The sequence below is a fragment of the Daldinia decipiens genome (assembly GCF_022478715.1).
Source record: "Daldinia decipiens strain CBS 113046 unplaced genomic scaffold F4813scaffold_1, whole genome shotgun sequence".
Lineage (NCBI taxonomy): Eukaryota > Fungi > Ascomycota > Sordariomycetes > Xylariales > Hypoxylaceae > Daldinia > Daldinia decipiens.
Window position 1 is genome coordinate 1162798 of NW_026054544.1, and position 24134 is coordinate 1186931.

Genomic DNA, 24134 nt, shown 5'->3' on the forward strand with positions numbered 1-24134 from the left:
GCAACCTGATTGATTAGGGCATGAATTATAGGCGTCTTTAGGTGCCTAATTCTTCACCTAGGCAGGTATCTTAGGTAGGTACCTCAGGTACCTACCTAACCTACGCATACCACTCATACTATCTAAACTGTACCGCACCTACCAAACCATGGTTGAGTCACGGTATATTTAATTTGCACATCCCTTCGTTCAAGGGGAAACGATCACCTGCTTGAAAATTCTACCATTTCCCAATTTGTTTACATTCGTAATATCATTATCAATATCAATAACTTGTTTCATTTCATTTCATTTTCTCATATTTATTACATTATGCCTCCTTTTTCCTTCCAATGTATTACAATGTATTACAATGTAAACACTCAGGAAACACATCATGACGATTAAAAAATATCACGTCCAAACCCCACGGTAACAATGAGCTTCTCGCATCTCAAGTCCCATAGGAGGAAACGAGCAGGTGTGAAAACGGAACTGTATTGTTCTTCTACAAGAACGGACACCAACCAATATACATAGCCGACAGGTTCTTCGGGTTAACAGCCTGCTTGATCAGCTCTTCCACCTGCCCCTCCACTCCAAGCGGTATGCTCTCGTCGGGTAGCAAACCCCTTACTTTCCTCTTAATACTATCCACCACGCTCTGCGGGTTAAGCCTGACTACCTCGTTCTTTCTACGCTTATCCCGCTGCAGATCTAACGTCGGGTCGTAGATAAAAGCTTCTAAAATAGTCATCAAAGTCTCCTCTTGCTGTCGAAGAATGCTCAGTGTCAGCTCTGAACACTGTCTAAATGGTCCCTCGTATCCGTAAATTCCCATTGCTGCTACCATATTGTGCGTTAAGCGGAATGGTACCCGTTCAGGCTGCGCGAAGGTAAGGCCTTTGTCGAAAAGACAGTTGAAGTCGACGTGAAACACGCCGCCGTTGCCCTCTTCTAGGAGCACGTTCTCTCCATGTCGATCACCGAGTCCTAGAATGGTACCAACCATCGACATGACAGCGCACGACCTTGTGTACCTAAGCCGGGCTGCGAACCAGGCTGAAGGGTTCGGGAATTGCGCGATGAACCAATTAGGAAGTACAGGTGGGAACATTCCTATGATCGTTTCTGAAAAGATTTTGGTATTCTTGTCTGCCGAGGCGGCATCTTTCATCATCTGCGCCAGGTGTTGATAATTGGGGACAATGCCACGCGATCGGTAAATGGCGAGGAGAATATCCCGAAGTGTTTTAAGCCCGTCAACCCACTCGATGATACCGCACTCCTCATTGAGTGGCGTAACGGCGTACGTTTTAATGTACAGTTGTCTCCTACTAGATTCCGCATCTCGCTTCAGCGATCGATTTATCATCCCATTGAATTCCATTAGCCGCTGGTCAGTTCGGAGATCGTCCTTTGGCTTGATGAGCAGACCATAGTTTACTCCGTTTGACCCGCGAGCTGTAAGTTTTCGGGGTTTCGCTAAAGAACCTAGCACTAAAACCTCGTCGAGGAAAGACTGGATGGCAATGACGTCTCGCGAAAACGCTTTATGTTTTTTGACATTATCCGTGAGGGTAGGTAGCGTAGCCGTGAGACAGGCCTCGATCGGGACGACGAGGGGACACGGGGTGCATTTGTGATTAAAATTCAAATCCCGGGTGATGCTGGCTACTGTCGTCCTATTGCTCTGGAAATCCCCATTATTACAAGCCATGAGCAGCTGCTCTGCCAACTTCTCGCCCATCCGCAGCAGAGCTTTGAGATCGTAAGCACCGTTCTCTACCTTCTTATTTTTGCCTCTGAGCTTTTGTAGCATCTGCTGACCGCGCGCCCTCCGTTCAGAAGTCGCTTGCCGAGATGTCATAACAGCAAACAAACTCCATAGTGCTTGTCTTGGATGGGCCTCGACGACTCTAAGTATAATCTCTTCGAGTATCATGAATACTTCTGTATTAGGATGAGCGATACGAGCTACTAGTTGAGGTAAAGTCGTATAGAAGATATACGCAGGTAGCCGCAGAATTGATTTGAAAAGATATTTATGAAGCGACTCGAGCTGTGTTTTACGACGATAGTGAAGCTCTTTGGAAAGAGAGATCTTGCCTTCCGGTGCTCTATCGACCTGGGCACCCATCTCAAGCCATAGCGTTAGCACCCGAGGAAGGGTTTGGTAGAGGTACTTGACCCCATAGTTTAACGATCTGATGTAGTTCTCGATTACGAGCTTCGCCGTCTCCCCTGTTAGATATTCGTCGCTTTGATCATCTGGTTTTAGAACCTTTTCGGATTCAAGAACTTTTTTATAATGTCGGCCGAGGTAGTAGTGGCCCTTTTCCCATGTGCCGTAGATTTTAGGGACGTTCCGATAATGTTCCCGCAGCGCAGACGCATGAGTCTGGCCTGCACTATCGAGCCACTTTGCAAGAAGCAATTGAGCACGCGCAGTCAACATACTCTGTTGCGACTCAAGGTTTTTCTCGGAGGATCCATGTTCGGTGAAACTATGGCTGGTAAAGGCTTGGCTATCAATAGCTCCCTGAAGCGTCTGTATTGCCTTTCTATTGTGTCCTTCTTTCCATAAGAGTCGGGCATTTTCGATGGTCGCGGAATTATCACCCAGCTGCGAAGCGTGGAGTACCGCGTTGAAGGACTGATGCATGGAATTGGCCTTTCTTGCAAGCCGAGCACTTGACAGCCAGAGAGCTGAGATATCCAGGTCACTGAATCGCGATCTATTAAAATTAGCTTTCGAAGGCAAGCCAAGTTATGTGATTCGCAGAGACCTACCCTAGCAATTTCATAGCTGCCCGCCGAATACTGAGCACATATTGTTTGTCGCTTACATACGATCCGAGAACCTCAAGACGTCGGCTGAGGGTTTTGAGCACCTCCTGGGGATGTTGGTTGCCATCGTTGTTAATGCCAGCAATAAGCTCTAGATCGGTTAAAACATGGCATTTTAGCATGGATTCGTGACACGCCTGTAGTGATGATGTGACCGAGTAATTCATGGAAGCATTAACTCTGTCTCTGAGTATTTTCATCTGATCGATGAAGTCCTTGGTCGATCCCCTTTTTAGGCAAAGAAGGGCTTGGGCGATTGAGACGTTGAAGTTTTCCGTAAGATCTCCTTGGTACTTCCTAATGAACTTCTCCATCGTCTGCCATCTTCCCGTTGCCCAAGACGCTTCTACGGCGTACGGCACTATCCGATTGATCGTCGTTATTGCGGTGTGCTTCTCGATACCTTCTACGTAATTCAGAAGGACATCTGCGATCTCGATTAGTTATCAGCGTAAACGAATATCCAAGGGAAGCAGCTCACCATGCTGTCCTGACTCCTTAAGGCAGGTTAAGAGATCGATCTGAACGTCTACATTATCAGGGTCTTCAGCCAGCTTGATTTCATACCAAGTCTGTGCCGCTGCCCATCTCCCAGCCTTCCGGTGGCTTCGAACCTGTTGGTTAATGTCGAGTACATGCAAATGTGCTGATATTCCCTCTAAGCCATCCGGTTCATCTATTTGGGTATATATGTCTTGCAACCTTTGAAGGAATCGCTCTCTCTCGTCGGTGCCTCTCTTCTCCTCGTCCACCTGACGAATATGCTGTTCCAGATGAAACAAAGCTCGAGAGTAAGCTTTGCAATCTACTGCCCGTTTCGATATCAATTCAGCGGGAATGGACTCGAGTATCTTCTGCACTTTATCCATAGCAGCGTGGTCGCGCATATTAAGGCTAGATGAACTCCTCTTCAACTGTAACCATCGCATGCCATAGTCAATAAAACGAAACACGGCCTATCATAGTCAGTCTTAGAGTATGAAGAATACACATATAAAACTCACCTCGCAGTACAATTTTTGATTCTCCCTCTCTTCATAAGTAGCATTATTCGGAACTTCGTGTTGAAGTACGTTGAGAAGCTCATTCAGAACATTCGAGCGCTCTTCGTCCGTCGTATCTTCACCGACAACAATGTGAAGAACTACGTAAGGAAATAGAAATTCCGCTGTTGATAGGTCCTTAATTCGAATCACCCGGCATAGGGGTTCGAATATGAGCTGCGCAAATGGGGCTTGCGGTTTGCGCATAAGATCGAGGGTGAGATTCCGCATCCAGTTGGCATACCTTGTCTTACCAGGACGAAAGATGGGGTATTCTGTCTTCTGCGGGGCCATTGGCTGGACAACGTATCTCGAAGTCATGAAAGGGATTAAGACCTCCCGGGCATTTTCAGACATCGTCAACCATTTGCGGTAAATAGGTGCTGCCTCTCGAGAGCCTTGCATCTCCACGGCGGCTCTGATATCAGATCTGTCGAGAAGCTCTTGCATAGCATATGAGAGGAACCCCTGAAGATTAGTATCAGTCGCGGAGAGGAATGATTTAACTAGAACCTCCTCTAGTATATATATAACAAAATCTGTTGTCTCGCCGGCATGCTCAAAATTACTTTTAACAACAATCTGTCTCTCCGCACGAACTGTCTCCACGCGGTTTGGGTCTAGACAGCCTATCAACCCTATGCACTGGGTGCAGAGATCGCTGATTTCACCGTGGACGCCGTTATATCGTGATGAGCAATCGAGAAGTGAGCGAGCAAGAATAGGAACAACAGAGTCAGGTTGTTCACTAACGGCGGATGCCTGTAAATAGTCTTGTTGCCTCTGCAGATAGGATACGAGTTCCCTTAGTGCTAGTAAGACGACCCCATCATTCTCATGGCGAATTCTCTCCGCGAGCAGGGAGAAAGCCGTCCTGCTATCGACAGGTTGACGAAGCTTGCTCAGTTGAGCTTCGATATCTAATAGATTGTTGATGTGGCTAAACGATGGCAATTTGCTAATCATCGCTTCTAATACCGCACTCTCCTTCTCTATTAAAGATTCGATCAAATTTCGAGTCAGCTTCTGGGTTGCTTCGTCAAATGAGGACCAGTAATGGCTGATGAGGAAGAATGTCGTTTCAATAAGGGCCTCGACGTCCTCTTCTTCCAAGTGAATAAGCATTGCGGCCCAACATGAAAATGCAGCGGAGCGAAGTTCATCGTACAGCATTACCGCCTGAAGACAAGCGGAGATCTATTCTGTGGTCAGCGTGTATTAAGTGGATGCTAAGACATCGACATTACCTGCGGACGAGCAATACGGATATACTGTTTACCAGTCCGAATCATTTCCTCCATCGCTTTAATGTATCGTTTCCGTTCCTGTATTGGCGTTCGGATTGACGCATCGTTGATGACTTGAGTTAGCCCGGCCATGAGTGCCAGTGCATACCTCTGCAAAAAGGGACCTGATGCGTGCACTTTTTTCTGTTTCAACTCTCCACTCCCCGCTAGCATCATGCTTGCCACTTTATTCAAGACGCCGCGGATCTATAAGTCTAATTAGCGTGGCTTATGAACAAACCGTATGGACATAGGGTTCTTACGTGAGGTTTTCGGTCTTCTTCGGAATCACCTGAGGCCTTCAGTAGTTCTAAGGTAGTCCCGATAGGTTCTATTCGAAGTAACTCCAGAAGACCACCCGATTTATTAAGATGGGGCGATATATGTCCCAACAGCTCCAGACAAAATTCCTGAATATCAGGGGCCTCCTGGGTAAGTAAAAGAGCTAATATCGGACCTAGGTTGGCCTCGTCCAGACACGGCTGCCAGACTTCTTTTTCGTTTCGAGCTTCGGCGATCTTTTGAATGACATCCCGCTTCTTGGTAAGCACAAGCCAGGGCAGAGCATATTTCTGTGTGTACAGTAGCAGTTCCACCACGCTCATATCTAATAGCTCTGCTAAGAGCTTTGTCAGTTTTGGGCGGGTCGTGAGGTCCTTGGTCGCGGAGAAGGCAAGATATCTCCAAAACGGTTCAAAGAATTGTCGAATGGCCATACCCCGAGAGCGAGCGAGCTTTACTATCTGCCTAGAGTAAGATGTCTGGCACAACAAAGATTACAACCAAAAACTCGTACCTCGGCAAATGCGGCTGCAGATATGATCATGCTTTCGTGCCCTAGATAATCAACTAGCTTCACGAGTACGAGGTTTAGTTGATCATCGTCTATAACACTAATATGAACATTTAGTACTCATTTAGAACCGGTGTTGGATCTCTGCGCTTACCTTCCAACTTGGGACCAAGCTAAAATACAGGTTTCTGTAAGCTGAGGCATGTCTTGGTCCGAGAGAGACCGAAGTATGTTGAGGACATTTGCGCAGTTCCTTTGCACAACTTTTGATGTGATGTTTAAATGAGTTGATGTAGATAGAAACACGGTAATAGTTCGTCTAAACCCGTTAGATAGAATTGACTAAATGCTTGACGCTTACTCACCCAGCAGCAATGCGAAGCTCTCTAACAGAGCTCTGAAGCGACTTTAAGCACCACTGTGCAGTTGTAGAAATTTCTATGTCTAGAAAGTCCAAATCTGTACAGTGCTTTGCGATGCGTCTCACGGCGGTCATCGCAGCTACACGTGGTTTCTGAGATTCGAGGAAGCTAGGAAGCTGAACCAACGCAGCAAATATGCCTTGAACCGCTTGCTTTGTAGTGAGGTCAAGATAGAACGACTTTTCGGGTGGTGATTGTAAAGCCTGGCAATGGCGACAGTCGAGTCGTAGGAACTTATCGCCTCTCTTCTCGTGTATCAAAAGCGTCTCATCTGCAGCACAACAGACGTAGCCGAGCAAGTCGATAATTCGGCATAATTCAGGTTCGGATAATTCTTGGAATCGTGTCCTATTATTATACGTCAGTGAAATATAAATGGCGATGCAGGTAACCAAATAAACATACTCTAAGATAGGCTCTAAGTCTGCGAGACTTGTCAAGGGCTCAATCCCAAGTAAATGCCATAGGCGAGTGGTCACTTTGGATAACGACGGCGAATCAGCCGAGACCTTTCTCCGCTTCGACTGTCGCTCAGATTCCGTAGCATCTGCGACTTCTATGTTCAATTCATTAACCTGCTGGCGAAGTGCTTCGTCGGAAAATTGGTCGGTCTGTATCAGGACACCCAGCGAAGTAGATATAGGAGCAGTAGCTACTTTCCGGAGCAGCTCCAAACACCTCTACACTAGAATTAGCATGTCCTTGTCTAATATTAGGTTGATACTCACCCATAGGTCAGTACCAGAGACAGCAACCTCATTTCCCATTATCGGCTTCTCAAGGGCAGGTATCAGCTGCGAGGTAACGAGTCGCGATATTGGTTCAGATTGTAGACAAGTCTTAGCCACCTTGCTAAGTGACCTGCAGAGCAATTGGTAGTCAGAACTTCCCTGATCGTCAGCTATAAGTCGTCCCAAGGAATGACTTGACATCTCCATGCAGAGAAGGACTAGGAGCGTAGATACTTTCTGCTGAATACATATATCAAAGCTATTGGTCGTTTCGATGGCCCCAAAAATTTGCAAGGCATTTTCTAAAAGTAGAGGGAGGACATTAGGAAATATGCATTGCCATCGAACCTGCGTGTCGTGGAGACTAAGATAAGCATCAAACAGCCAAGGAATATATTCCTGGAAGCCAGACATGATGTCGAATTTAGTGTAGTGTTGCATTAGAGGTGTGGACATGATAGAGAGAAGGCAAGTGGCATGTTGTAAAGCCTGCGATGCCAAAGGTATAACATATGTACATTGTTGTTGAAGTAGCTTTAAGTCTCCACTCGCAATAGACATGAGAAAGGGTTCTGGGGGTAATTGCAAGTGAATAGGGATATCTCGGTTCATCGAATTGGTTTTGAGCCCCTTGAAGTGTTCCATGATAGCTGTATGAATTATCAGCTAAGACCATCTCTACGGAACCAAAGCAACTACACGCCTACCGTTGAAACATAGCTTGATATATGTAAGGAGCTGTGGCAGGACAGGCCACAAAACGCCAGTATGAGAGGCAGTCAAAAGAATTTCATGGAAGAATAGCTCGATCTCGCCTCTTAGATCGGTGCAATGGCCGCTCCCAAGCATTTTCAAGACCTTCGGGAAGATCCACAACCACAATGGTTCGCCTCCCCTGAAGAGGAACGAAGCTGGATCAGATTTTGCAATCAGAACTTCTGGTGTTTCTCTGATAGTAATCTTCAAAAAATTCACAGCCTTTAATGCATCTGCGCGCAGCTGAACTCTGTCGGCAAAGGGGTCATCCCATCTAAGGCCTTCTAGAACAACTCGAGTATAGACATAGATCAACATGTGATTATGTTCCATTCGCTCTTTCGCGGTTCTTAATAGTTCAGGGTCATTCTTAACTTCTTCTATGATGCCGAAGAACTTCTTTAACTCTGCCGTCTCGTCCGGCCGAGAAGAGCGCGTCGAAGCAGAGATATTTTCCACCAGCTGCGCGGCCAGAGTCGACGGTGGCGGGCCATTATGATTGTTCACGGAGCCATTCGCAAGGCTCTCGCGGCCATTTGGACCAACTCTTCCATGAGATGTAGGAGCCATAGTGTTGGTGTTATTACCTTAGATCATCAGCCTGGTCCAAGGCAAGAAAGGGCTGAGTTTGAGTATTAGAAGTTGGAGACGCGTTCTACGCGAACTTAATCATCACGAAAGCACGTGATTTTAATTTGAACCTTATCGCAATCAAGGCGGGGTCACTCGTTCCCGTCACTCCCGCTACAACTTATGGAAATACATTAGGTACATGTACGTACCTGAAGTACCTAGGTATCATGCAGCTCCAGTTGCAACAGCGCATTTTGCAATTGATGTCATGCCATTCATTTCTAATCCGTACATTGCTTCCTGATACTAACACCGGCCTCTACGCCTATAGCCAAGACGCCATCCTTTTAAATTCTCGAAGTTTACTAGCAATGGCAATATTTCAAACTAAGAAATATCGGAGTGCCGCCGATGCTGGCACATTTGCCGCGAAATACCGTGCTATGATGGCAAAACACCCGTTCTTGCTATTTGGGCTACCATTCATGTCCGTTATCGTAGCTGGATCCTTTGTACTAACACCTGCCACGGCCGTACGATACGAGAAACATGACCGACGAGTTAGACAAATGACGCGGGAAGAAGAATTAGGAGTCGGCAGGACAGGACGGAGAGTCAATATGAAGGACGAATATTATGTTAGTTCTCCCCATGAAAGCTTCAGCCCCCTTCAGCTTCCACATGTATTTCCGAAGGATTATTCTAACGTATACGTATACAGAGGCTCGCTGCAAAAGACATAGACAACTGGGAACAGAAGCGTGTCAAGAGACTTCCTGGAGAGCACGACGGCGTGATATAAAAAAGTCCAGCCTACAGTTCAGAAGAACTTCCCAGTCAATTATTAGCAATGTCATACTAGAACTCAGCATCAATATGCTTCGTTTTAACGCACCTGGGTCGATCACGATATGAGCGACCCGTATATCAACGGGTCACTTCGAGCCCAAATCAATCCTCGAGCCCGATTACCCAATTATCGATTCTGATGAAATACTCACGGTGGGACTACACAACTACTGGGGGGGGGAAATACTTCTCTCGGTCACCCCATTACTACTATAGTATCTCGGAGTGGTTTCTTTAAAGCTTCAAAGAATTACCTTAATCTAGCCTGATGCGCGAGAGGTTATACTGCGCGGCATTCCGCGATTCATCCAAATACTAAAATTAGAGAACTTATGTTCAGACAACATAACATAGTCGCGCGAATCCAACAGTATGATTGCTAGTTGGGGAGCCAATTAAGCCAACTCTGTATAATAGGTACCTAGGTAGAGTTGGACCACTTCCATGCTTTCTACCGCCACCCACGACGGACCTAGGTAGAAGAGGGGTAGCTTGAGCAGCTGTGCTTTATGTGGCAGATGTACGCAATGTATTCAGTCCCGTCACTATCTCAATTATAATACGCATCAAATACGAAATATTGATTACTAGCAGTCTATTAGCAGCCATTCTCGGCATTGATATTCTTGTGTTTTACTCAACCCTTGACTACCTGGTCATAACAATTAGTCTTAGGAGCGTATATACAACGCGGGCTTTAACTCTAAGCTACGATTTAAAGGATATACATACCTGAGCGCCGCAGTCATTTCACAGCTTGAGGAAGTCTTTACGGTAGCTAACTCGGCACATTCATTTCCGTTTTAAAGTCTTCGTCTTTATCCAAGCGGGCCTCTATTCCGTTGATTTAGCTTGCAATTAGGGTTATACTTAGAAAGTTCCTCGGGTCTTTGTCACTTGTCAATAGATACGTTCATCCCAAAGCCTGACTCGTACCTTAACAATACCCGCGGAGAAAGCATATAATTTAAATAGGGCCACCAGTGAAGAATCTATCAACCACTCAAGATCCTAGAATCAATACCCACAGGCTTAATACATATTACCGCGAAAAAGTTAGAAAAGTAATCGAGCTCTTAGGACCAAAGTTAGGTTAACCCGGAACCTCTCGGTATTGGATACACCAGATTTCTGTGTGAGAAAACCTTGATGGCATCGCTTAAGTCGGCATGGAAAGCAGAGGATTAAAGAGAGGCTAGTTAGATAAAAATTCTCTTGTTAGCGCGGAGGAATTCCGATTTGAAATCACTCGCAATTGGACAATATTGGGCTTCCTTATTTTACGCTATCGAGATATCCCAAGTGACATCAGCGTGAGTTCACTCACATTCAGCCGCACACATAGAGTTTTCATCTAGACATCGCCTAATAAGTGCTAGACTTAAAATCTAGAGAGAAAAAGAATTCATTATATTGCCAATGAGGTTCAAGAGATTGCTTAAAGCCGATGAGACTATAGATACCTAGTTTAGACGAGATAGGAAAAGCAACTAAATTTTATGCTGAGCCGATTCTTGAACATCCCCACATGGCTCAAGGATCTGCAAGATCATCCAGACTGATGGGATCATATGTAAGTATGACATGGGTACCTAGGTAGATAGCCTTGCATAACTCCTCGGCAGCCTCGGTAATACGATGATAATACGATGATAATACGAAAAACAGTAACGAGAAACGGACAATAACTCGGCTTGTATAACTCGATCCCAAGAATTAAACACTTCTCAGCCTGATTCAGTCCACTATGTATGTACACAAGGAAAAAGATAATTCGTGTTCATAGCATTCCTTTTTCTCCATTTATTTCATCCCTTCCAGGCTTCCCCTCTATGTACGCCAATCTTCCAAGGTTCGTCCGGATTCTAAGACAAGCGATCCAATGATTGGCGGGCCTATGACGGATGCAATAGAACATCTGCTACATGCCGCTATTGATCAATGACGCATCCGGTCCACACACACCATCAAGAAAGCTAAGCCAAGGAAGAACCGTAATAGTCTTATGTACCGGGTCTTGTGAGCAATAAGCTTTTTTATTATATTTGCCTTCACATACATGTAGAGTCATCCAAAAGTACATTCGTAGCTGGAATAGTAAGACTTCCTGGCTTGGCCTGGGATCCACCGTTCGCATTCTTTCGCAAGCGTAGAAGGAATCGAGCTTAGCTGCAAGGTACTAGGTCTCCTCTTTTCTCTTCACCGGATCTTCAGGGGCGATCTTAATGGATCACGGAATGGCTATTAAAATACCACATCCTCCTGCGCCCCGGGTCCTATCCTCGAGCTAGAAAAAAAAATCGAAGCTTAGCTTTCCAACATACCACACAGCTCGACTCCTCGGGACTCTCCAACTATCAGCTTTAACAGTTGATATATACTGTGCAACGTAATATAAGCCTCACCGCTTACCCATGACATACCACTACGAGACTTGGTAGTATCTCTTCTTTTCTTTCTTGCACTCATTCGTACTCCTTCACACTGAAGTGGACATACTACACCTTTTATATCTATCTATCTATCTATCCATACAACTCTTATAACGGTCACGATGCGAGGCCTAAACAAATCAACACTCTTTCACAAGAAATCCAAGAGCAGCCTTCAAGGCAGGAAAGACAGCCTCGAAGAGCACTCTTCCTCTCATACGCGGAAATGGAGCACATCGAGTACCGTGTCGACGGCGAGCAGCTCTTCTGATGCTAAACTGTACGACCCGCTGTCGCTACACCCACCCTTATGTCTAAACACATCACCAAACATCATCCCAGAGTACGAAGAGGAACGGCACTTAGAAAAAGAGGAACGCGAACGCCGGTTTTTAGAACGGACGCCGCAGCACCCTACGGAACATCTAGACAACGCGGCCGAGTACTCACCACTCAAAGATCGCAACTGTTTCTTCGCGCAAGCTGCCGCCGGCCGCCCTTATGTCTATGACCAGACTGTTCAGTGGCCACTTAAGGACTGGCAGGCGATCCCGCCAGGCCTCGCTGAGCTCAACTCCTCGTCACTAGACTCGTCACCAGCTTCGTCGCCTACCCAGCACTACAACCACCGCCGGCGGCCGACGGAATGGATGAGCGAGAGAGACGCCCTACTCAAGCGCGGCGACTGGAAGCGCAGGGGTATAGTGTTCCACCTCGACCCGAACGACGAGGAGGAACAAGAGCAGCACTTTGAACTACCCGAGTGTTGAAACATTCACATTATCATATTATCATACCATATCACACTATCAAAGTCCAACTCTATTCAACACCATGTTTTACTATATGTACTACTACTACTCTATTATTACTACAACTACTAGCACCAGGGACAACCCTGCGGATTGTGCTTTGACGAAATTTACGGGAAAGGCGGGAAAGGAATAAGGCATTGAGCGGGACGGTAGCCAGTAGCCAGGACAGGGCAGCGATATTACACGACAAACGATTATCTACGGAAAAGGAAGGGGGGGTTTCATCGTGGGGTACCTGTGCCTAACTTTCTTGTACATCTTATATCTAGGGCTGCATTATTCGGGGTGTAAAACGGTGCAGGACAAAGATACCACTTGACATTAAAAACTATTTCCTCTTAACGTTACTCTACACTGGGTTACATAGCTTAGTTTTACTTTAATTATCTACCACCAGCATAGCTTCAATCAATACGAAGTTTTGTCTTCATCTTCATATTCATCTCATCATCGTCGTTTTCATCACACTTACATACATCGCTCGACATATCCCCGCTCTCGGCACCTTCGGCGGGGTTTGCGCTACGAGAACATGTAGAGTAATACTGTACATATGCCTCGTTTGGGAAAACACACATTACAGCTGAACCTAGCTCGTCGCTTATGTGCTTACCCGTCTGCCCTCTAGGTCCTAGAGCTGGCCTGGCCTAGCCTAGCCCAGCTAGAAACTGCAAGCCGCAATCGGCTAGACACGTTAGCTGATGGAGTTCTCTGCACGACTGTGGCGGCTGACGTTTGCGTCACACGACCGTTCGTATGCGTGTCTTACCGTGCTGTCTGTGTCTCAGCTCATGACATGGCCCTAAGCTTAAGTGCGTACATACGCTAGAGAGGGTGCCTTGCGGGCAAGACAAGACAAGACAAGTCAATTCGGGCGTAACTTCGTCCGGCCCCTGCGTAAGTCCCCGGCGGTGCACATACATATGTACATAAGCACATCGCCCTAGGGCTAAGACACACGATTGGCATTTCTCGCGTGCCACGGAGACTAAGTCCGGACAGGTACGAGATAGTTTCAGCAATTCCAGGTACGATCGGGACCTGAATAGTGTAGGTAGGTGAGTGATAGAGATACGTATCCTATGAGGCACACACAAAGGCAGATGCCGAGGAAGAGCGCAATTCGAACGCCACTGTTCTCATAAAGGGCGTCACTTTCGTCGCATGGGCTTTATCAATGTCTCGACCCCCCCTTCTCTCAATATAACTTTCTACGATCGAGATTGAAAAGCAAGGGCAGCTGGATAGAGCGATGGATCTACCCCCCATTGTCGCCGCCGACGTTCGTCGTGGGAGACTGTGATCGATATATTACCCGTCCGATCTGAGATGTTGAAACTGTCGGTTTCCATGACTTGCTCAACCCACTCACCCACAAAACCTATATGTTTCATAGCCTTGGCGGTTTAAAAACTTCCTCGCTTTTACTACGGAGTAGTTAGTATAAATTGTTGACTTTTATTATGGTTACCTGCCTACCTTAGGTACCTGGTAGCTAGCCAGGAACTGTCCGGGATTGTCTCGGTTCTCGCTACAGAATAGTAAACCGTAGGATATCACGATTAGCGAGCTGTACAGGTTCCGGGATTATTACTCCGGGACGCTATAGTTAAACAAACCTAAGTCTCGATGACATGTGAACAGAGTCGTACGAGTGAAGGAAATCCGTGGACCGCGGTTAGTTGAGTACATTTTCAACTGCGAATTTGCTCGTGAGTGAGGTTTTTTGAGCTTCAATAGTTCACCATTCGTCCCTGTTTTCCAACTCAGGACACGATTGTTAAATTAGTGCTGATTATTATACTCGAACATAAGTCGACCTATCGATTTACCGTTCAATTCGGCGCATAGGGATAATTCCTTAGGTACTTAACTAGAAACCGAAAACTACTAAAGGCCAACGTCATGGTTCAATAAATCCGTAATTGCAAATTTAGGCAACACACAACCAGATCTCTGATTACCTGAATTATATTCGTGATATTTCAATTAAATTTAAGTAGCAACCCAAATTATATATACACTGTAACGGCGCCTGCAGACCTCAACCCTTCAAAGCCAAGCTCGATATATCAGCGCTCAACTCCCTCCCCTGAATCATCTCAGCCATAACCAAGCCCGTCCCCAAACTCATACTTATCCCCCACGGCCCATGTCCGGCCGCAACATACACTCCTCCCTCGGGACCCGACCGAGTGCTAATAGAAGGTCCAAGATACTCATCCGGCACACGACTCAGAATCGGCGTGCCGCGCTCTGTTACGGGACGGAAACACAGTCCCTCTCTTACGACCTGTATGTCGTCTTCACCCAACACTTCTTTCGCCGTCTGCCTCAGCGTATCAATACTCGATCTCGAGATCCTACCCTTCGAGTCCGTCGCCAAGTCCGGCAGCGGCTCGGTCGCAGAGTTCAGGCCCGCGATGTATATATGTCCGCCGATGCGCGACATGATCTCAGGCGAGTACCCCGGACTGCTGGTCAGGAATAAGGCATGACAGCCGCCGTGTTCGTGCTCGCTTTTCCACTTAGGCGAAGTCACTACCAAAGAATGACCTGCGAGGCTTGACACCGGCAGCTTGAAGTGAGAAGTTGGGAACAGCGTCTTGAAGACCTGGGAAGACCAAGCACCAGCCGCTATAACGACATTGGTGCAGGGGATATCCGTCTCAGTGCTAGACTGTGTGTCCGCGACGCATATACTCGAAACCTCATCACGCACGTCGGTTTGTATGGATATAGCCTTAGCGGGGTGGTGTAAGTGCACACCGGCGTCGATGCATTTCCGCAATAGAAACTGAGATAATTGCAGCGGATCTCTGGATCTCACGATCAGAAACCTGTATTTGAATTATGCATACCTCACGTAAATTATAGGAGATCCCAAGCTATGAACTCACACTTGCGCAACAGTCCCCTCCTCACTTATAACCTCCACAACATCGCCCTCCCCCCTTTTCAGCCACGGCGGCGCCACGCCAGCCGACGGACTCGCACTCGCAGCTTCTGCACGACTAGCGCCGTCGCGAACCCAAAGGTCGATCCTCTTCTTAGACCTGGTAGCCGGTGACAGGCTGAAAGACGTGCTCCCCGCGTAGCCCCATTTCTGCGCACCGCCTTCTTTCTCGGCAAGCTTGCGATGTTCCTCGAAGCTTACTGTACCTAGGTCTGCCGAGGCGGGAGAAAACCAATCCTTCGCTAGAAACCCGCCTGCGTAACCGGAGGCCGAAGCGAACAGTTCGGGGGAGGGTTCGACGAGATGGATGCTTGATGCTGGTTGGTGCTTGGATAGGTAGAAAGCGGTTGAAGTACCGATGATACCTGCACCTAGTATTACTGTCGTAGCCATGACGGCGACATATCCTTCAATTATTTCATGAACTAAATTTAATATTCATGAAGTCTGCAAGAATAAATTGTAGACAGCGATATTAAGGCTATGACATATAGGTAATATACCTAGTATTACATATATATAAATACATAGATAGTCTTGTATATAGAATGGAATACATCAACATCTATATGCATAATCTACGGATTACTGCCCCTCCTGCCCTCTTAACCCCGCCAGTAGCCGCAGCTCCGAGAAAGGAGAACAGAAAAAAAAGGTCTAATAAAATAGAAAATTGAGCAACATAATTTATAGTTTGATAACCTCGGCTAGTTACATAAACTAGCGACATTTGGATAGGTATATAAATCAACAATAGAGCGGGCTTACCTACCATATACCTATGTACCTACTTTACTGTATCTCCTCTCAAAGACCTTAAAGCTACCATGTCAAAAGTCTTCATCGTTACCGGTGCGAGCCGAGGTCTCGGCTTAGCTGTAGCACAAGCCTTGATTCAGGCTTCCCACAAGGTGTTTCTGGTTGCCAGGACTGAGAAGGATATGCAGACGTTGAAAGCCCAACACTCAGCATCTGTCGATTTCATAGCAGCAGATCTAGCAGACCTTAAGGTGTGTCTGAAGTTACCAGCTCTCACAACTATTAACTAGATCATATCATTGTGAAAGTATATAGCTCACATTCGCTGTAGGTTGCACCCAAAATCATCGAATCGGCGCTAAAAGCGTTTGGCAAGATTGATGGTATCGTTGTCAATCATGGCGTCGTATCTCCTATCACAAAAATATCCGAATCGAATGCTGAAGAATGGAGAAAAGCATATGATATCAACGTGTTTAGTGCTATAGCATTGGTAAAGTCTACCGGGCTAGGCTGTGGTAGTGCTAGTATTGACTCTAATTACAGATTAAAGAAGTCATCCCCGAACTTCGAAAGTCAAAGGGCCGCGTTATATTCGTCTCTTCTGGAGCCGCGTTTGGCGCATATGCGGGATGGGGCTCTTATGGCACCTCTAAGGCAGCTCTGAATCACTTTTGCAGCCATCTAGCTGTTGAGGAACCTTCCATTACTAGCATTGCCATTTCACCCGGGAAGCTCGATACTGATATGCAGAAAGAAATAAGAGACACGGGTAAGACTGGAATGACACCAGAAGTTTATCAGAGCTTCGTCAATGAACATGAAAACGGACTGCTGGTGGATCCTAAAAAGCCGGGCACTGTCATAGCCAAGCTGATTAACAGTGCACCCGGAGATTTAAGCGGCAAACATTTCAGGTACGCAACAGAAAAGACCCCGTCTGAGCTACTAGTATACTAATGTGTATGCAGATGGAACGCGACCGAGCTTGCAGAGTTCCAAGAGAGCTAATGCAAGGAAAACCCGCGGAATAGGTACTAAGACTATACAATATATTAGCTGGGGTGAACTTTTTTGGTTGTACTAGAGAAGGAACAAGAAGATAGCTTCAGCCGAAAGATGAAAAGATTCGGTTGTTTCAACATTATGATTCAGGAGCACGTAAATCATCATAAGCAGTTATGTTTAGAAGTTAGATATTTGTCATACCTTACTAGAGTTATATTTCTGGTTCTATAATCGGTTCAACAAGACGAAAACCATGTTCATATTGGTACCTTTGTATAACAGGCAAATTAGCTTCTTACGCCTTTTAGCTAATACAATTCTTTCATTATACAGCGAGAGCGTGGTTGATCAGGTAGTAATGGGGTCCGTCATGTAGAATCGGTATTTGATAGTACTTTTATTATTTGGCATCATATTCGGAGAAGCTATGGGATAGTTGGTATGTGCGTATGTATATACCTTTTCTATAAAATTAATGCAGCCTGCAAGTCCACTGTTAGTAGATGAAAGCGGAAAAATGTCTTAAGTGTAAAAATTGAATAGAATAAACTCAGAAATGTCGTTTGGCTAGACGTGTCGATCACCATATTGCCATTAGGCTATTGTAAGACTGGGGCGACAACGTGTTCATCATAGAAAAGGTGATATATGCTATTCAAAAAGAACGTACCTTAAAGGATGCAATACATAGATTGTTGCTGCTTAGTAGATTTGTAAGAAAACTGAAACCCCTAGTAAGATGATTTAGAGGTATGGTACGCAGGTATACCAAGAAAAATCCTGGTGAAGATGGTAAAATGTTGATGCTCTTGGGAAGAAATTAAAAGGAAAGTTTGATGAAGAAAAGAAGAAAAAAAAGATTTTATCGGGAGGTGGATAAAAAAACATTAAAGTGGATCGTTACGCCACAGTAGTTTTCTTGCATCAGCCACAGTACCCACCGGTGTGCCGGCTGTCTAAGGTTGCAGATACAAAACATCGCTGCATCCTCTTAACGAAGGTGGGAGGTAATTGCCTTGTGTTTCTTACTCTTATTTATCGCGTCCACAAAACTCTTTAAACTTTTCCCATCATTTCTTACATTTTGATTAAACTGTGAACCAAACCAGGAATACGCGATCGAAATTGCCGCGTTGCAGATATTGTCAATCATTTCTCACGACTACCCACCTTTCCCTTCAACCCATCTTCATCATGTCGGATCATGAGTACGGCGGTAAGTTTTTTTTATATCTATTTTAGTTTTATGATTCCAACTCTTCCATGCCCTCGCAATGAGATGGACACAAACCACACTGGCCATAAGCTTTCCAAATAAGACGGTAAATGAAGCAAACTTCATTCATTGTGATCAGGACAATGACGAGGCCTGTATCACTATCCCAATATGAGTCCTAACTGCTCGAGGCCTGGACTATTTCTTAGTCTACCAACCGGATGGCTACTACCACAACAATAGGAAATAAATTGAATAATAAATACAGTGACTCCTATCATGGTCACGCGTATTACTGTATCAAACAGAAGCTCGCTGTCCTGGTTAATGTCTTTTCGTTACATATACCTCTACCTGTCTATCCCTCCTAGAAGAAAGCAGGACCTATTTCGCAGATATACCATCAACTTCTACTGCAAATCCGACATATCGCCATATACAACTTTATTTCAATATACGGGATGGGACGCCCTAAGAAAGACACTTCCTGGGATTTTCCGAGCCATTTTGGTACTGACCTGAAGCCGCGCTTATCTTTCTTTATTCCCTTCTTAGCCTTCTTTCGTTTACAAAGCTTCAAACTGATAACTAACAACTCTTTAGGCAGCGATGATCTTTCCCTCCCCAAGGGTACGTGGTAAACATCTTGCTTGATTTCGCCATCAGTTGGTTTGTATACTAATGGAATCCAGCGACCGTCCAAAAGATAGTCACCGAAATTCTACCTGCATCGAGCGGCCTCTCCTTTGCTAAGGAAGCACGGGATCTGCTTATCGAATGTTGCGTGGAGTTCATCACTCTAGTGTCTTCGGAAGCTAACGAGATCTCCGAGAAGGAGGCGAAGAAAACAATCGCGTGCGACCACATCACCAAGGCACTGGAGACCCTAGGATTTGAGGACTACATCCCCGCCGTTCTCGAGGCTGCGGCACAACACAAGGAGACACAGAAGGTTCGATAGCCCCTTAACTCTTCCTACTGCGTCCTAAACTCTAACTATCGCAGGTCCGGGAGAAGCGTGGGAATAAATTGGAAGACAGTGGGATGACTCTAGCGCAACTGGAGGAGATCCAAAAGAAGGCATTTGAAGAAGCCGCCAAGCGATACAATTAAGCCTTCTGGCAGGGCTCTAGCGCATTCATCTGGAAAATCCGGTGTTTATTAGGGTAGGACTTATCTCTTTGTCAGCTCGGTCAGCAACCTGGTTATCACACCCTCGACATAGTGACGATAGAAGACGAAGCATCTGATGGCGTTGGTTCGAGGAAATGCGGGATACTTATTTATGATTTCGGCGTTGAACACGGTTACAGCTTGGTGGCAGGAATAAATACAAGGAAATATTAATATGTGCACTGCCTTTTACTGATTATATCTGTGTCGTGGGTAGCTTTTATTGTATGTCGCGACTTATACCCCTTTCTTTAGCATGGTCGGTTTCTCTACTTGCTGATTTGACGGCAAGGCTGAATCACGTTTATAACTCTGAATATCCCTTTGTCATATTTCAACATTGGCTTGTGCCTAAGAGGTATGGGTACTTACATGATGCGAGCATGGAAATGCCTAACGTGAAAGCTACCAATCGGCGATGACAACGTTGCTTTAGATGTAGGTGTCTAAGCCAGGCAAGCAGGCTCTGGTATTGCTAAGCCACAATAACTTTATCTGCCTGTCTTCGTTATCCGGGTCAGCCTGCATATCGGGCTCGCCGTGGTCGGTTGGGGGAAAGAAGCAATCGGCACAATAAACTCCAAGTCCACCCTCCTCTCCGAATAAACCTTTTTTTTTTTTCCTTACTTAGTTTATTCCATATCAGCTGAGTAGGAATGGCAGTATTCTCCATGGCAACATGGACGTAATCTCAGCGGTCGCAAGCTTCATTGCGATCGGGCAAGCACTTGCGGCTACGCCAAAGATCATCGATATATTGACATCTCTTTTCGGGGCCAGGCATGAAATGATTCAGTTAACAAATGAGGTCAGTCCTACCGTCTTTTCCGCAGTAACTCTAGCTAAAAGTCCCAGCTGGTATTACTGAATGAGTTTGGTATTCGCATAAGAGAGAGGATCCAAGATTTACCACATGATCCGAGATTTGAAATACCACAATGCATCTCGCTATCAATGATTGAGGCCAATACGGCATCGATTATATCGCAACTTGAAGAGCTGTGCCGCAAATGCCAACAAGAGGTGAAAGGAAATGGCCCTATTAAATTCTCCAGGGTGAGGTGGCTCTGGTATAGACCAAAGATTACTTCACTGAGCAAAAGGGCAACAATGAACCGTGGATACTTACACGCGATTCTCGATAGCGCATCTTTCTTTGCGTCGACGTATGTCTAATATCACCCCCAGTTCTAGGAATTAGTCTTACGCTGACAATGCTCAAGGTCTAATGGGAGGATGCTCTTGGATATTCACACAATAGTAACAACTCAAGTACAGCAAACAACCCTCACACAGCCTCCTTTACAGTTCATCGGCCAGGAACATTATGACAACGAAAGTACATCTCGCATTATTACCGACGATGATAGCTCCGAGGCCATAGCTAGTAGTATCAATACTACCATGACACAAGAAATATCATCGCAACTGACTTTATCAAATGTGTCTAGAGAGGGCTCGCTGTATATGAACCATAGCGATGAAGAGACTCAAAACGATGAGCCAATAGTGCAAATCATGGCTGCGTTGCGAGGAGTCTGTACCAAAGATTGCGCATGCCAATGCCACTCGTCTACTTCCCGAATCCGACCTCACCCTGCCACCCCAGTCATTTATGGATGGCTTAAGTCTGCTTATAATGGTGCCCCACGGCTCGGTGCGCAGAGTTGTGATGTGCCTACCTGTCAACGGGCTCGTTCACCTCGTCACTTCAACTTTCGCGTTCCTCTCCTCTTCTGCTCTCGGACGCTCGAGGCAACTTTGTCCTTTAGCAGTATTATTGGCGCCGGCGCTTCCCTTCACCTACGCGTCCCACGTATGCTTTCAATTGAAGATGATATTCATTTCCATATTAATCATTCAAACATGAAAGGGATCCTTTGGGAGATGTCTTATAGTCGGTTATCTCCTCTTGACCAAATTAGGGACTGTAGTATTTTACTTGTAAGCTGGCCCTTCCTCGTAGGAACGATCCACGATAATAATGATAATATGTACTAGAGACTTCTTGATTTAAGAGGTGTACTTGAAGCAATACCAATCCTCTTAGACGGCGCGAGGTCAATTGTTAGGGGCACTGATACCGGAAAGTAGGTTAAGTGTTTTGAAGCTCCATTTGTTCGCATGTTCTTACCAAATCGTAGACAAGCAGCAATGGTAGCTAGACATCGGATGGAATTCACCTATCCGGACAACAGGGAACAGACCATCTTACGAGAAGTCATTGCACTTGACGACGAAAGTGCGTATGATTCCTGGCGAGTTCATGAGGCAGTACGAACCGGCGGTGATTTAATCGAGGCTTTAAAGGAATCACCGGAAGATATCGATGCACTTGATGACACTGGAAACACTCCTCTACATCTGGCCGTGTTAAGACGTGATAATGCGGCGATGCAAATTTTGATATCCCATGGTGCAAACATGAATTCTGTTGATATATTCCACCATACGCCGTTATGGTCAGCAATATTTCCCTCGAGATATGATCAAGCTCGGATTTTGATTGACAGCGGGTGTGATATAAATTTTGGTGATCGTCCTGATCAATCGGCTCTCCTTTATGCGATAAGATCCGGATCAAAAGGAACAGGAAAGATCACCAGTCTGCTCCTACATCACGGTGCTAGCACTTTTAATTGTGGGAGAAATGCACTACACAGGCTTGCGGCAAGTAATAAGGCGGCAGATATGGAGGAGAAGTTCAATTTGCTTATCGGTGCTGGGGTAAACGTTGAAGAGAAGAATGCGGTTGGTCGTACGGTTCTGATGCAGGCGCTCCACTCTAGAAACGGACATATGCTTCGCTTACTAGTTGGTGCTGGCTACAGGTTCGATGAATTCCCAAGTAACAAGAACGCCTTGATAAAGGCTGCCTGGCGTGGTTATACAGAAAGTATTAACATCCTAGAACAAACCGAGTTCACAGCAGACGTGCGCATGCAGAACAAATATGGATTGACACCATTGGAGATGTTTGAATGGAGAATGAGAGCCGATCCGGTGAAATGTGCAATATACCCTCTTCTAAAAGACGATATCGAATCATTTTGGAAGTTGCTCCAGGGTGTCAGGGACCGCTACCTAACCGCCGAGATTCAGACTTTGGAAAAGGTCATCACGCATATTGAGGCCGAAGAAACTGAACTTGCGCGCGAGACTCTCCAGTCTGTCATACAAGAAAAGATCAATTGGAATATTCCAGCTGAGTACAGGACCTTCCGAGCCATCGATGTCCAGATAAGAGAGGAGATGGCAGAGGCTGCCATTGAATCCCTAGAGGAATTTATTGAGGTGTCTAAGGAGAGGATCGGTTCGCACCCTCAAGACAATGACTATTTTTATGAACCTATTGATGAAGAGGGACTAGTGATCCAAGACATGCAATAGCTTGTAAGAAGCCTTGCGCTTGAGACACTAGACTTGATGGGATATGCTCATCGCTGAAAGACATTGGAAAACGGAGGAAGAGGTATCATATACAGACTGGTTCGATCCTTATTCACGAATGATGATGACTTTTCTATATTTTCTTACCCTCTCTCCAATTTATATACTATATACTTACCTACCTACCTATATATTCTATTCAACTAACACGCATCATGCTTTGCCTACTTTGACGGTTATCAAGTAAATCAAATCTTGTGTATGTAAACTACGGATACTGGCCTTGGGTAGATACAGTCACATCTCGGTTTTATGCGTCAGTCCCCTATTCCCCCACCAAACTTCACCTATTTTATACTACCATAAAGTCGATTGAATAAAGGCTAATTAAAGAAATATAATATAGGTATATAGGTATATTTAAATTAAATCTATTGCCAGTTGTTACTTTTTTAGTTATAATTCTTTTCATTTTTCTTGCTTTGTAGTAGCTGTGTAAACCGAGTAGGCTTTGGTGGGAAAACGCGGGACTGACGCATAAGAATGGTAGATAAGTGTACCTCATAACATACACCCATACACTCAGTACCTAACCATCACAAATAAGTCAGATAGCAACAGCAGCAGTTATAGTCATAAATCGTAATCAATTTCCGTACCTTACTCAACAGCAGTCTAGATACAGCATATAGACATAAAAAAAACATAACAACACCATTCTCATCCTCATCTCGATTCCCCTACACGCAAAGAAAACAACAGACCAAATTACCTCCGCCATCTGCCTGCCCTGCCCTGCTTATATCCTCCCAATCGTCTTCATAACCCCGTCATGTCATCTTCGTGATAGGTACCGAAAAATAAATAAAATAAAAAGGTTATGGAATAAAGTCAAAAAGTGTAACACATGTGCTGCGATCAACTTCGCCTTTGGAACTGGTACCACTGTCGTGAGGTATGTATAAGATATATAAAGTCTTATATAATACGCCATCGGCGAAGATGATGTTTAAGATCGTCGCCGTGGTATCTGCCTCATGTCGTGTCTGGAGAGTGGTGTTCACGACGGCGTTGCGTGTTATCGGCTATCCCCGCTGCTACGG

The 24134-nt window shown here is 45.5% G+C and overlaps 7 protein-coding genes across 7 annotated transcripts; 5 read left to right on the top strand and 2 right to left on the bottom strand.

Moving 5' to 3' along the window:
- Positions 1-193: 193 nt before the first annotated feature.
- F4813DRAFT_342231 (uncharacterized protein) lies at positions 194-8481 on the bottom strand. The gene is made up of 12 exons (XM_049241375.1): positions 7812-8481; positions 7102-7754; positions 6779-7053; positions 6317-6721; positions 6106-6270; positions 5955-6051; positions 5422-5901; positions 5120-5365; positions 3834-5069; positions 3311-3785; positions 2773-3256; positions 194-2717 (listed from the first exon to the last, which is right to left on the bottom strand). Exons 1-12 carry the CDS (start codon positions 8428-8430, stop codon positions 488-490), a joined length of 7365 nt encoding a protein of 2454 aa, XP_049104846.1. The 5' UTR covers positions 8431-8481; the 3' UTR covers positions 194-487.
- Positions 8482-8804: 323 nt separating this feature from the next.
- Positions 8805-9235, top strand: F4813DRAFT_384462 (cytochrome c oxidase assembly protein COX16-domain-containing protein; the record flags this gene model as incomplete). The annotated part of the gene is made up of 2 exons (XM_049246094.1): positions 8805-9071; positions 9155-9235. 2 exons carry the CDS (start codon positions 8805-8807, stop codon positions 9233-9235), a joined length of 348 nt encoding a protein of 115 aa, XP_049104847.1.
- A 2393-nt stretch (positions 9236-11628) lies between these two features.
- On the top strand, positions 11629-12709 carry F4813DRAFT_13347 (uncharacterized protein). Its single transcript, XM_049238741.1, has one exon. It carries the CDS (start codon positions 11837-11839, stop codon positions 12482-12484), a length of 648 nt encoding a protein of 215 aa, XP_049104848.1. The 5' UTR covers positions 11629-11836; the 3' UTR covers positions 12485-12709.
- A 1736-nt stretch (positions 12710-14445) lies between these two features.
- F4813DRAFT_342237 (FAD dependent oxidoreductase) lies at positions 14446-16040 on the bottom strand. The gene is made up of 2 exons (XM_049241376.1): positions 15430-16040; positions 14446-15348 (listed from the first exon to the last, which is right to left on the bottom strand). Exons 1-2 carry the CDS (start codon positions 15876-15878, stop codon positions 14574-14576), a joined length of 1224 nt encoding a protein of 407 aa, XP_049104849.1. The 5' UTR covers positions 15879-16040; the 3' UTR covers positions 14446-14573.
- Positions 16041-16177: 137 nt separating this feature from the next.
- On the top strand, positions 16178-17749 carry F4813DRAFT_13793 (NAD(P)-binding protein). Its single transcript, XM_049238804.1, has 4 exons — positions 16178-16495; positions 16576-16737; positions 16791-17161; positions 17216-17749. Exons 1-4 carry the CDS (start codon positions 16313-16315, stop codon positions 17253-17255), a joined length of 756 nt encoding a protein of 251 aa, XP_049104850.1. The 5' UTR covers positions 16178-16312; the 3' UTR covers positions 17256-17749.
- Positions 17750-18265: 516 nt separating this feature from the next.
- On the top strand, positions 18266-20183 carry F4813DRAFT_342244 (histone-fold-containing protein). The gene is made up of 4 exons (XM_049241377.1): positions 18266-18468; positions 19072-19098; positions 19161-19420; positions 19474-20183. Exons 1-4 carry the CDS (start codon positions 18447-18449, stop codon positions 19579-19581), a joined length of 417 nt encoding a protein of 138 aa, XP_049104851.1. The 5' UTR covers positions 18266-18446; the 3' UTR covers positions 19582-20183.
- Positions 20184-23548, top strand: F4813DRAFT_342250 (ankyrin). The gene is made up of 5 exons (XM_049241378.1): positions 20184-20449; positions 20497-20807; positions 20865-21585; positions 21643-21731; positions 21786-23548. Exons 1-5 carry the CDS (start codon positions 20321-20323, stop codon positions 23029-23031), a joined length of 2496 nt encoding a protein of 831 aa, XP_049104852.1. The 5' UTR covers positions 20184-20320; the 3' UTR covers positions 23032-23548.
- Positions 23549-24134: the final 586 nt, after the last annotated feature.

Bases quoted from the DNA above. Each gene is read 5' to 3' on its own strand.
- F4813DRAFT_342231 (XM_049241375.1), bottom strand. From the start codon at position 8,430: ATGGCTCCTACATCTCATGGAAGAGTTGGTCCAAATGGCCGCGAGAGC. The intron at 7,755-7,811 runs GTAGGCGTGTAG...TAATTCATACAG, and splicing joins TATCAAGCTATGTTTCAACG to CTATCATGGAACACTTCAAG. The intron at 7,054-7,101 runs GTGAGTATCAAC...ATTCTAGTGTAG, and splicing joins TCTCTGGTACTGACCTATGG to AGGTGTTTGGAGCTGCTCCG.
- F4813DRAFT_13347 (XM_049238741.1), top strand. From the start codon at position 11,837: ATGCGAGGCCTAAACAAATCAACACTCTTTCACAAGAAATCCAAGAGC.
- F4813DRAFT_342237 (XM_049241376.1), bottom strand. From the start codon at position 15,878: ATGGCTACGACAGTAATACTAGGTGCAGGTATCATCGGTACTTCAACC. The intron at 15,349-15,429 runs GTGAGTTCATAG...CGTGAGATCCAG, and splicing joins GAGGGGACTGTTGCGCAAGT to AGATCCGCTGCAATTATCTC.
- F4813DRAFT_13793 (XM_049238804.1), top strand. From the start codon at position 16,313: ATGTCAAAAGTCTTCATCGTTACCGGTGCGAGCCGAGGTCTCGGCTTA. The intron at 16,496-16,575 runs GTGTGTCTGAAG...CATTCGCTGTAG, and splicing joins CAGATCTAGCAGACCTTAAG to GTTGCACCCAAAATCATCGA. The intron at 17,162-17,215 runs GTACGCAACAGA...ATGTGTATGCAG, and splicing joins TTAAGCGGCAAACATTTCAG to ATGGAACGCGACCGAGCTTG.
- F4813DRAFT_342244 (XM_049241377.1), top strand. From the start codon at position 18,447: ATGTCGGATCATGAGTACGGCG. The intron at 18,469-19,071 runs GTAAGTTTTTTT...ACAACTCTTTAG, and splicing joins GTCGGATCATGAGTACGGCG to GCAGCGATGATCTTTCCCTC. The intron at 19,099-19,160 runs GTACGTGGTAAA...AATGGAATCCAG, and splicing joins TGATCTTTCCCTCCCCAAGG to CGACCGTCCAAAAGATAGTC.
- F4813DRAFT_342250 (XM_049241378.1), top strand. From the start codon at position 20,321: ATGGACGTAATCTCAGCGGTCGCAAGCTTCATTGCGATCGGGCAAGCA. The intron at 20,450-20,496 runs GTCAGTCCTACC...TAAAAGTCCCAG, and splicing joins TGATTCAGTTAACAAATGAG to CTGGTATTACTGAATGAGTT. The intron at 21,732-21,785 runs GTAGGTTAAGTG...ACCAAATCGTAG, and splicing joins AGGGGCACTGATACCGGAAA to ACAAGCAGCAATGGTAGCTA.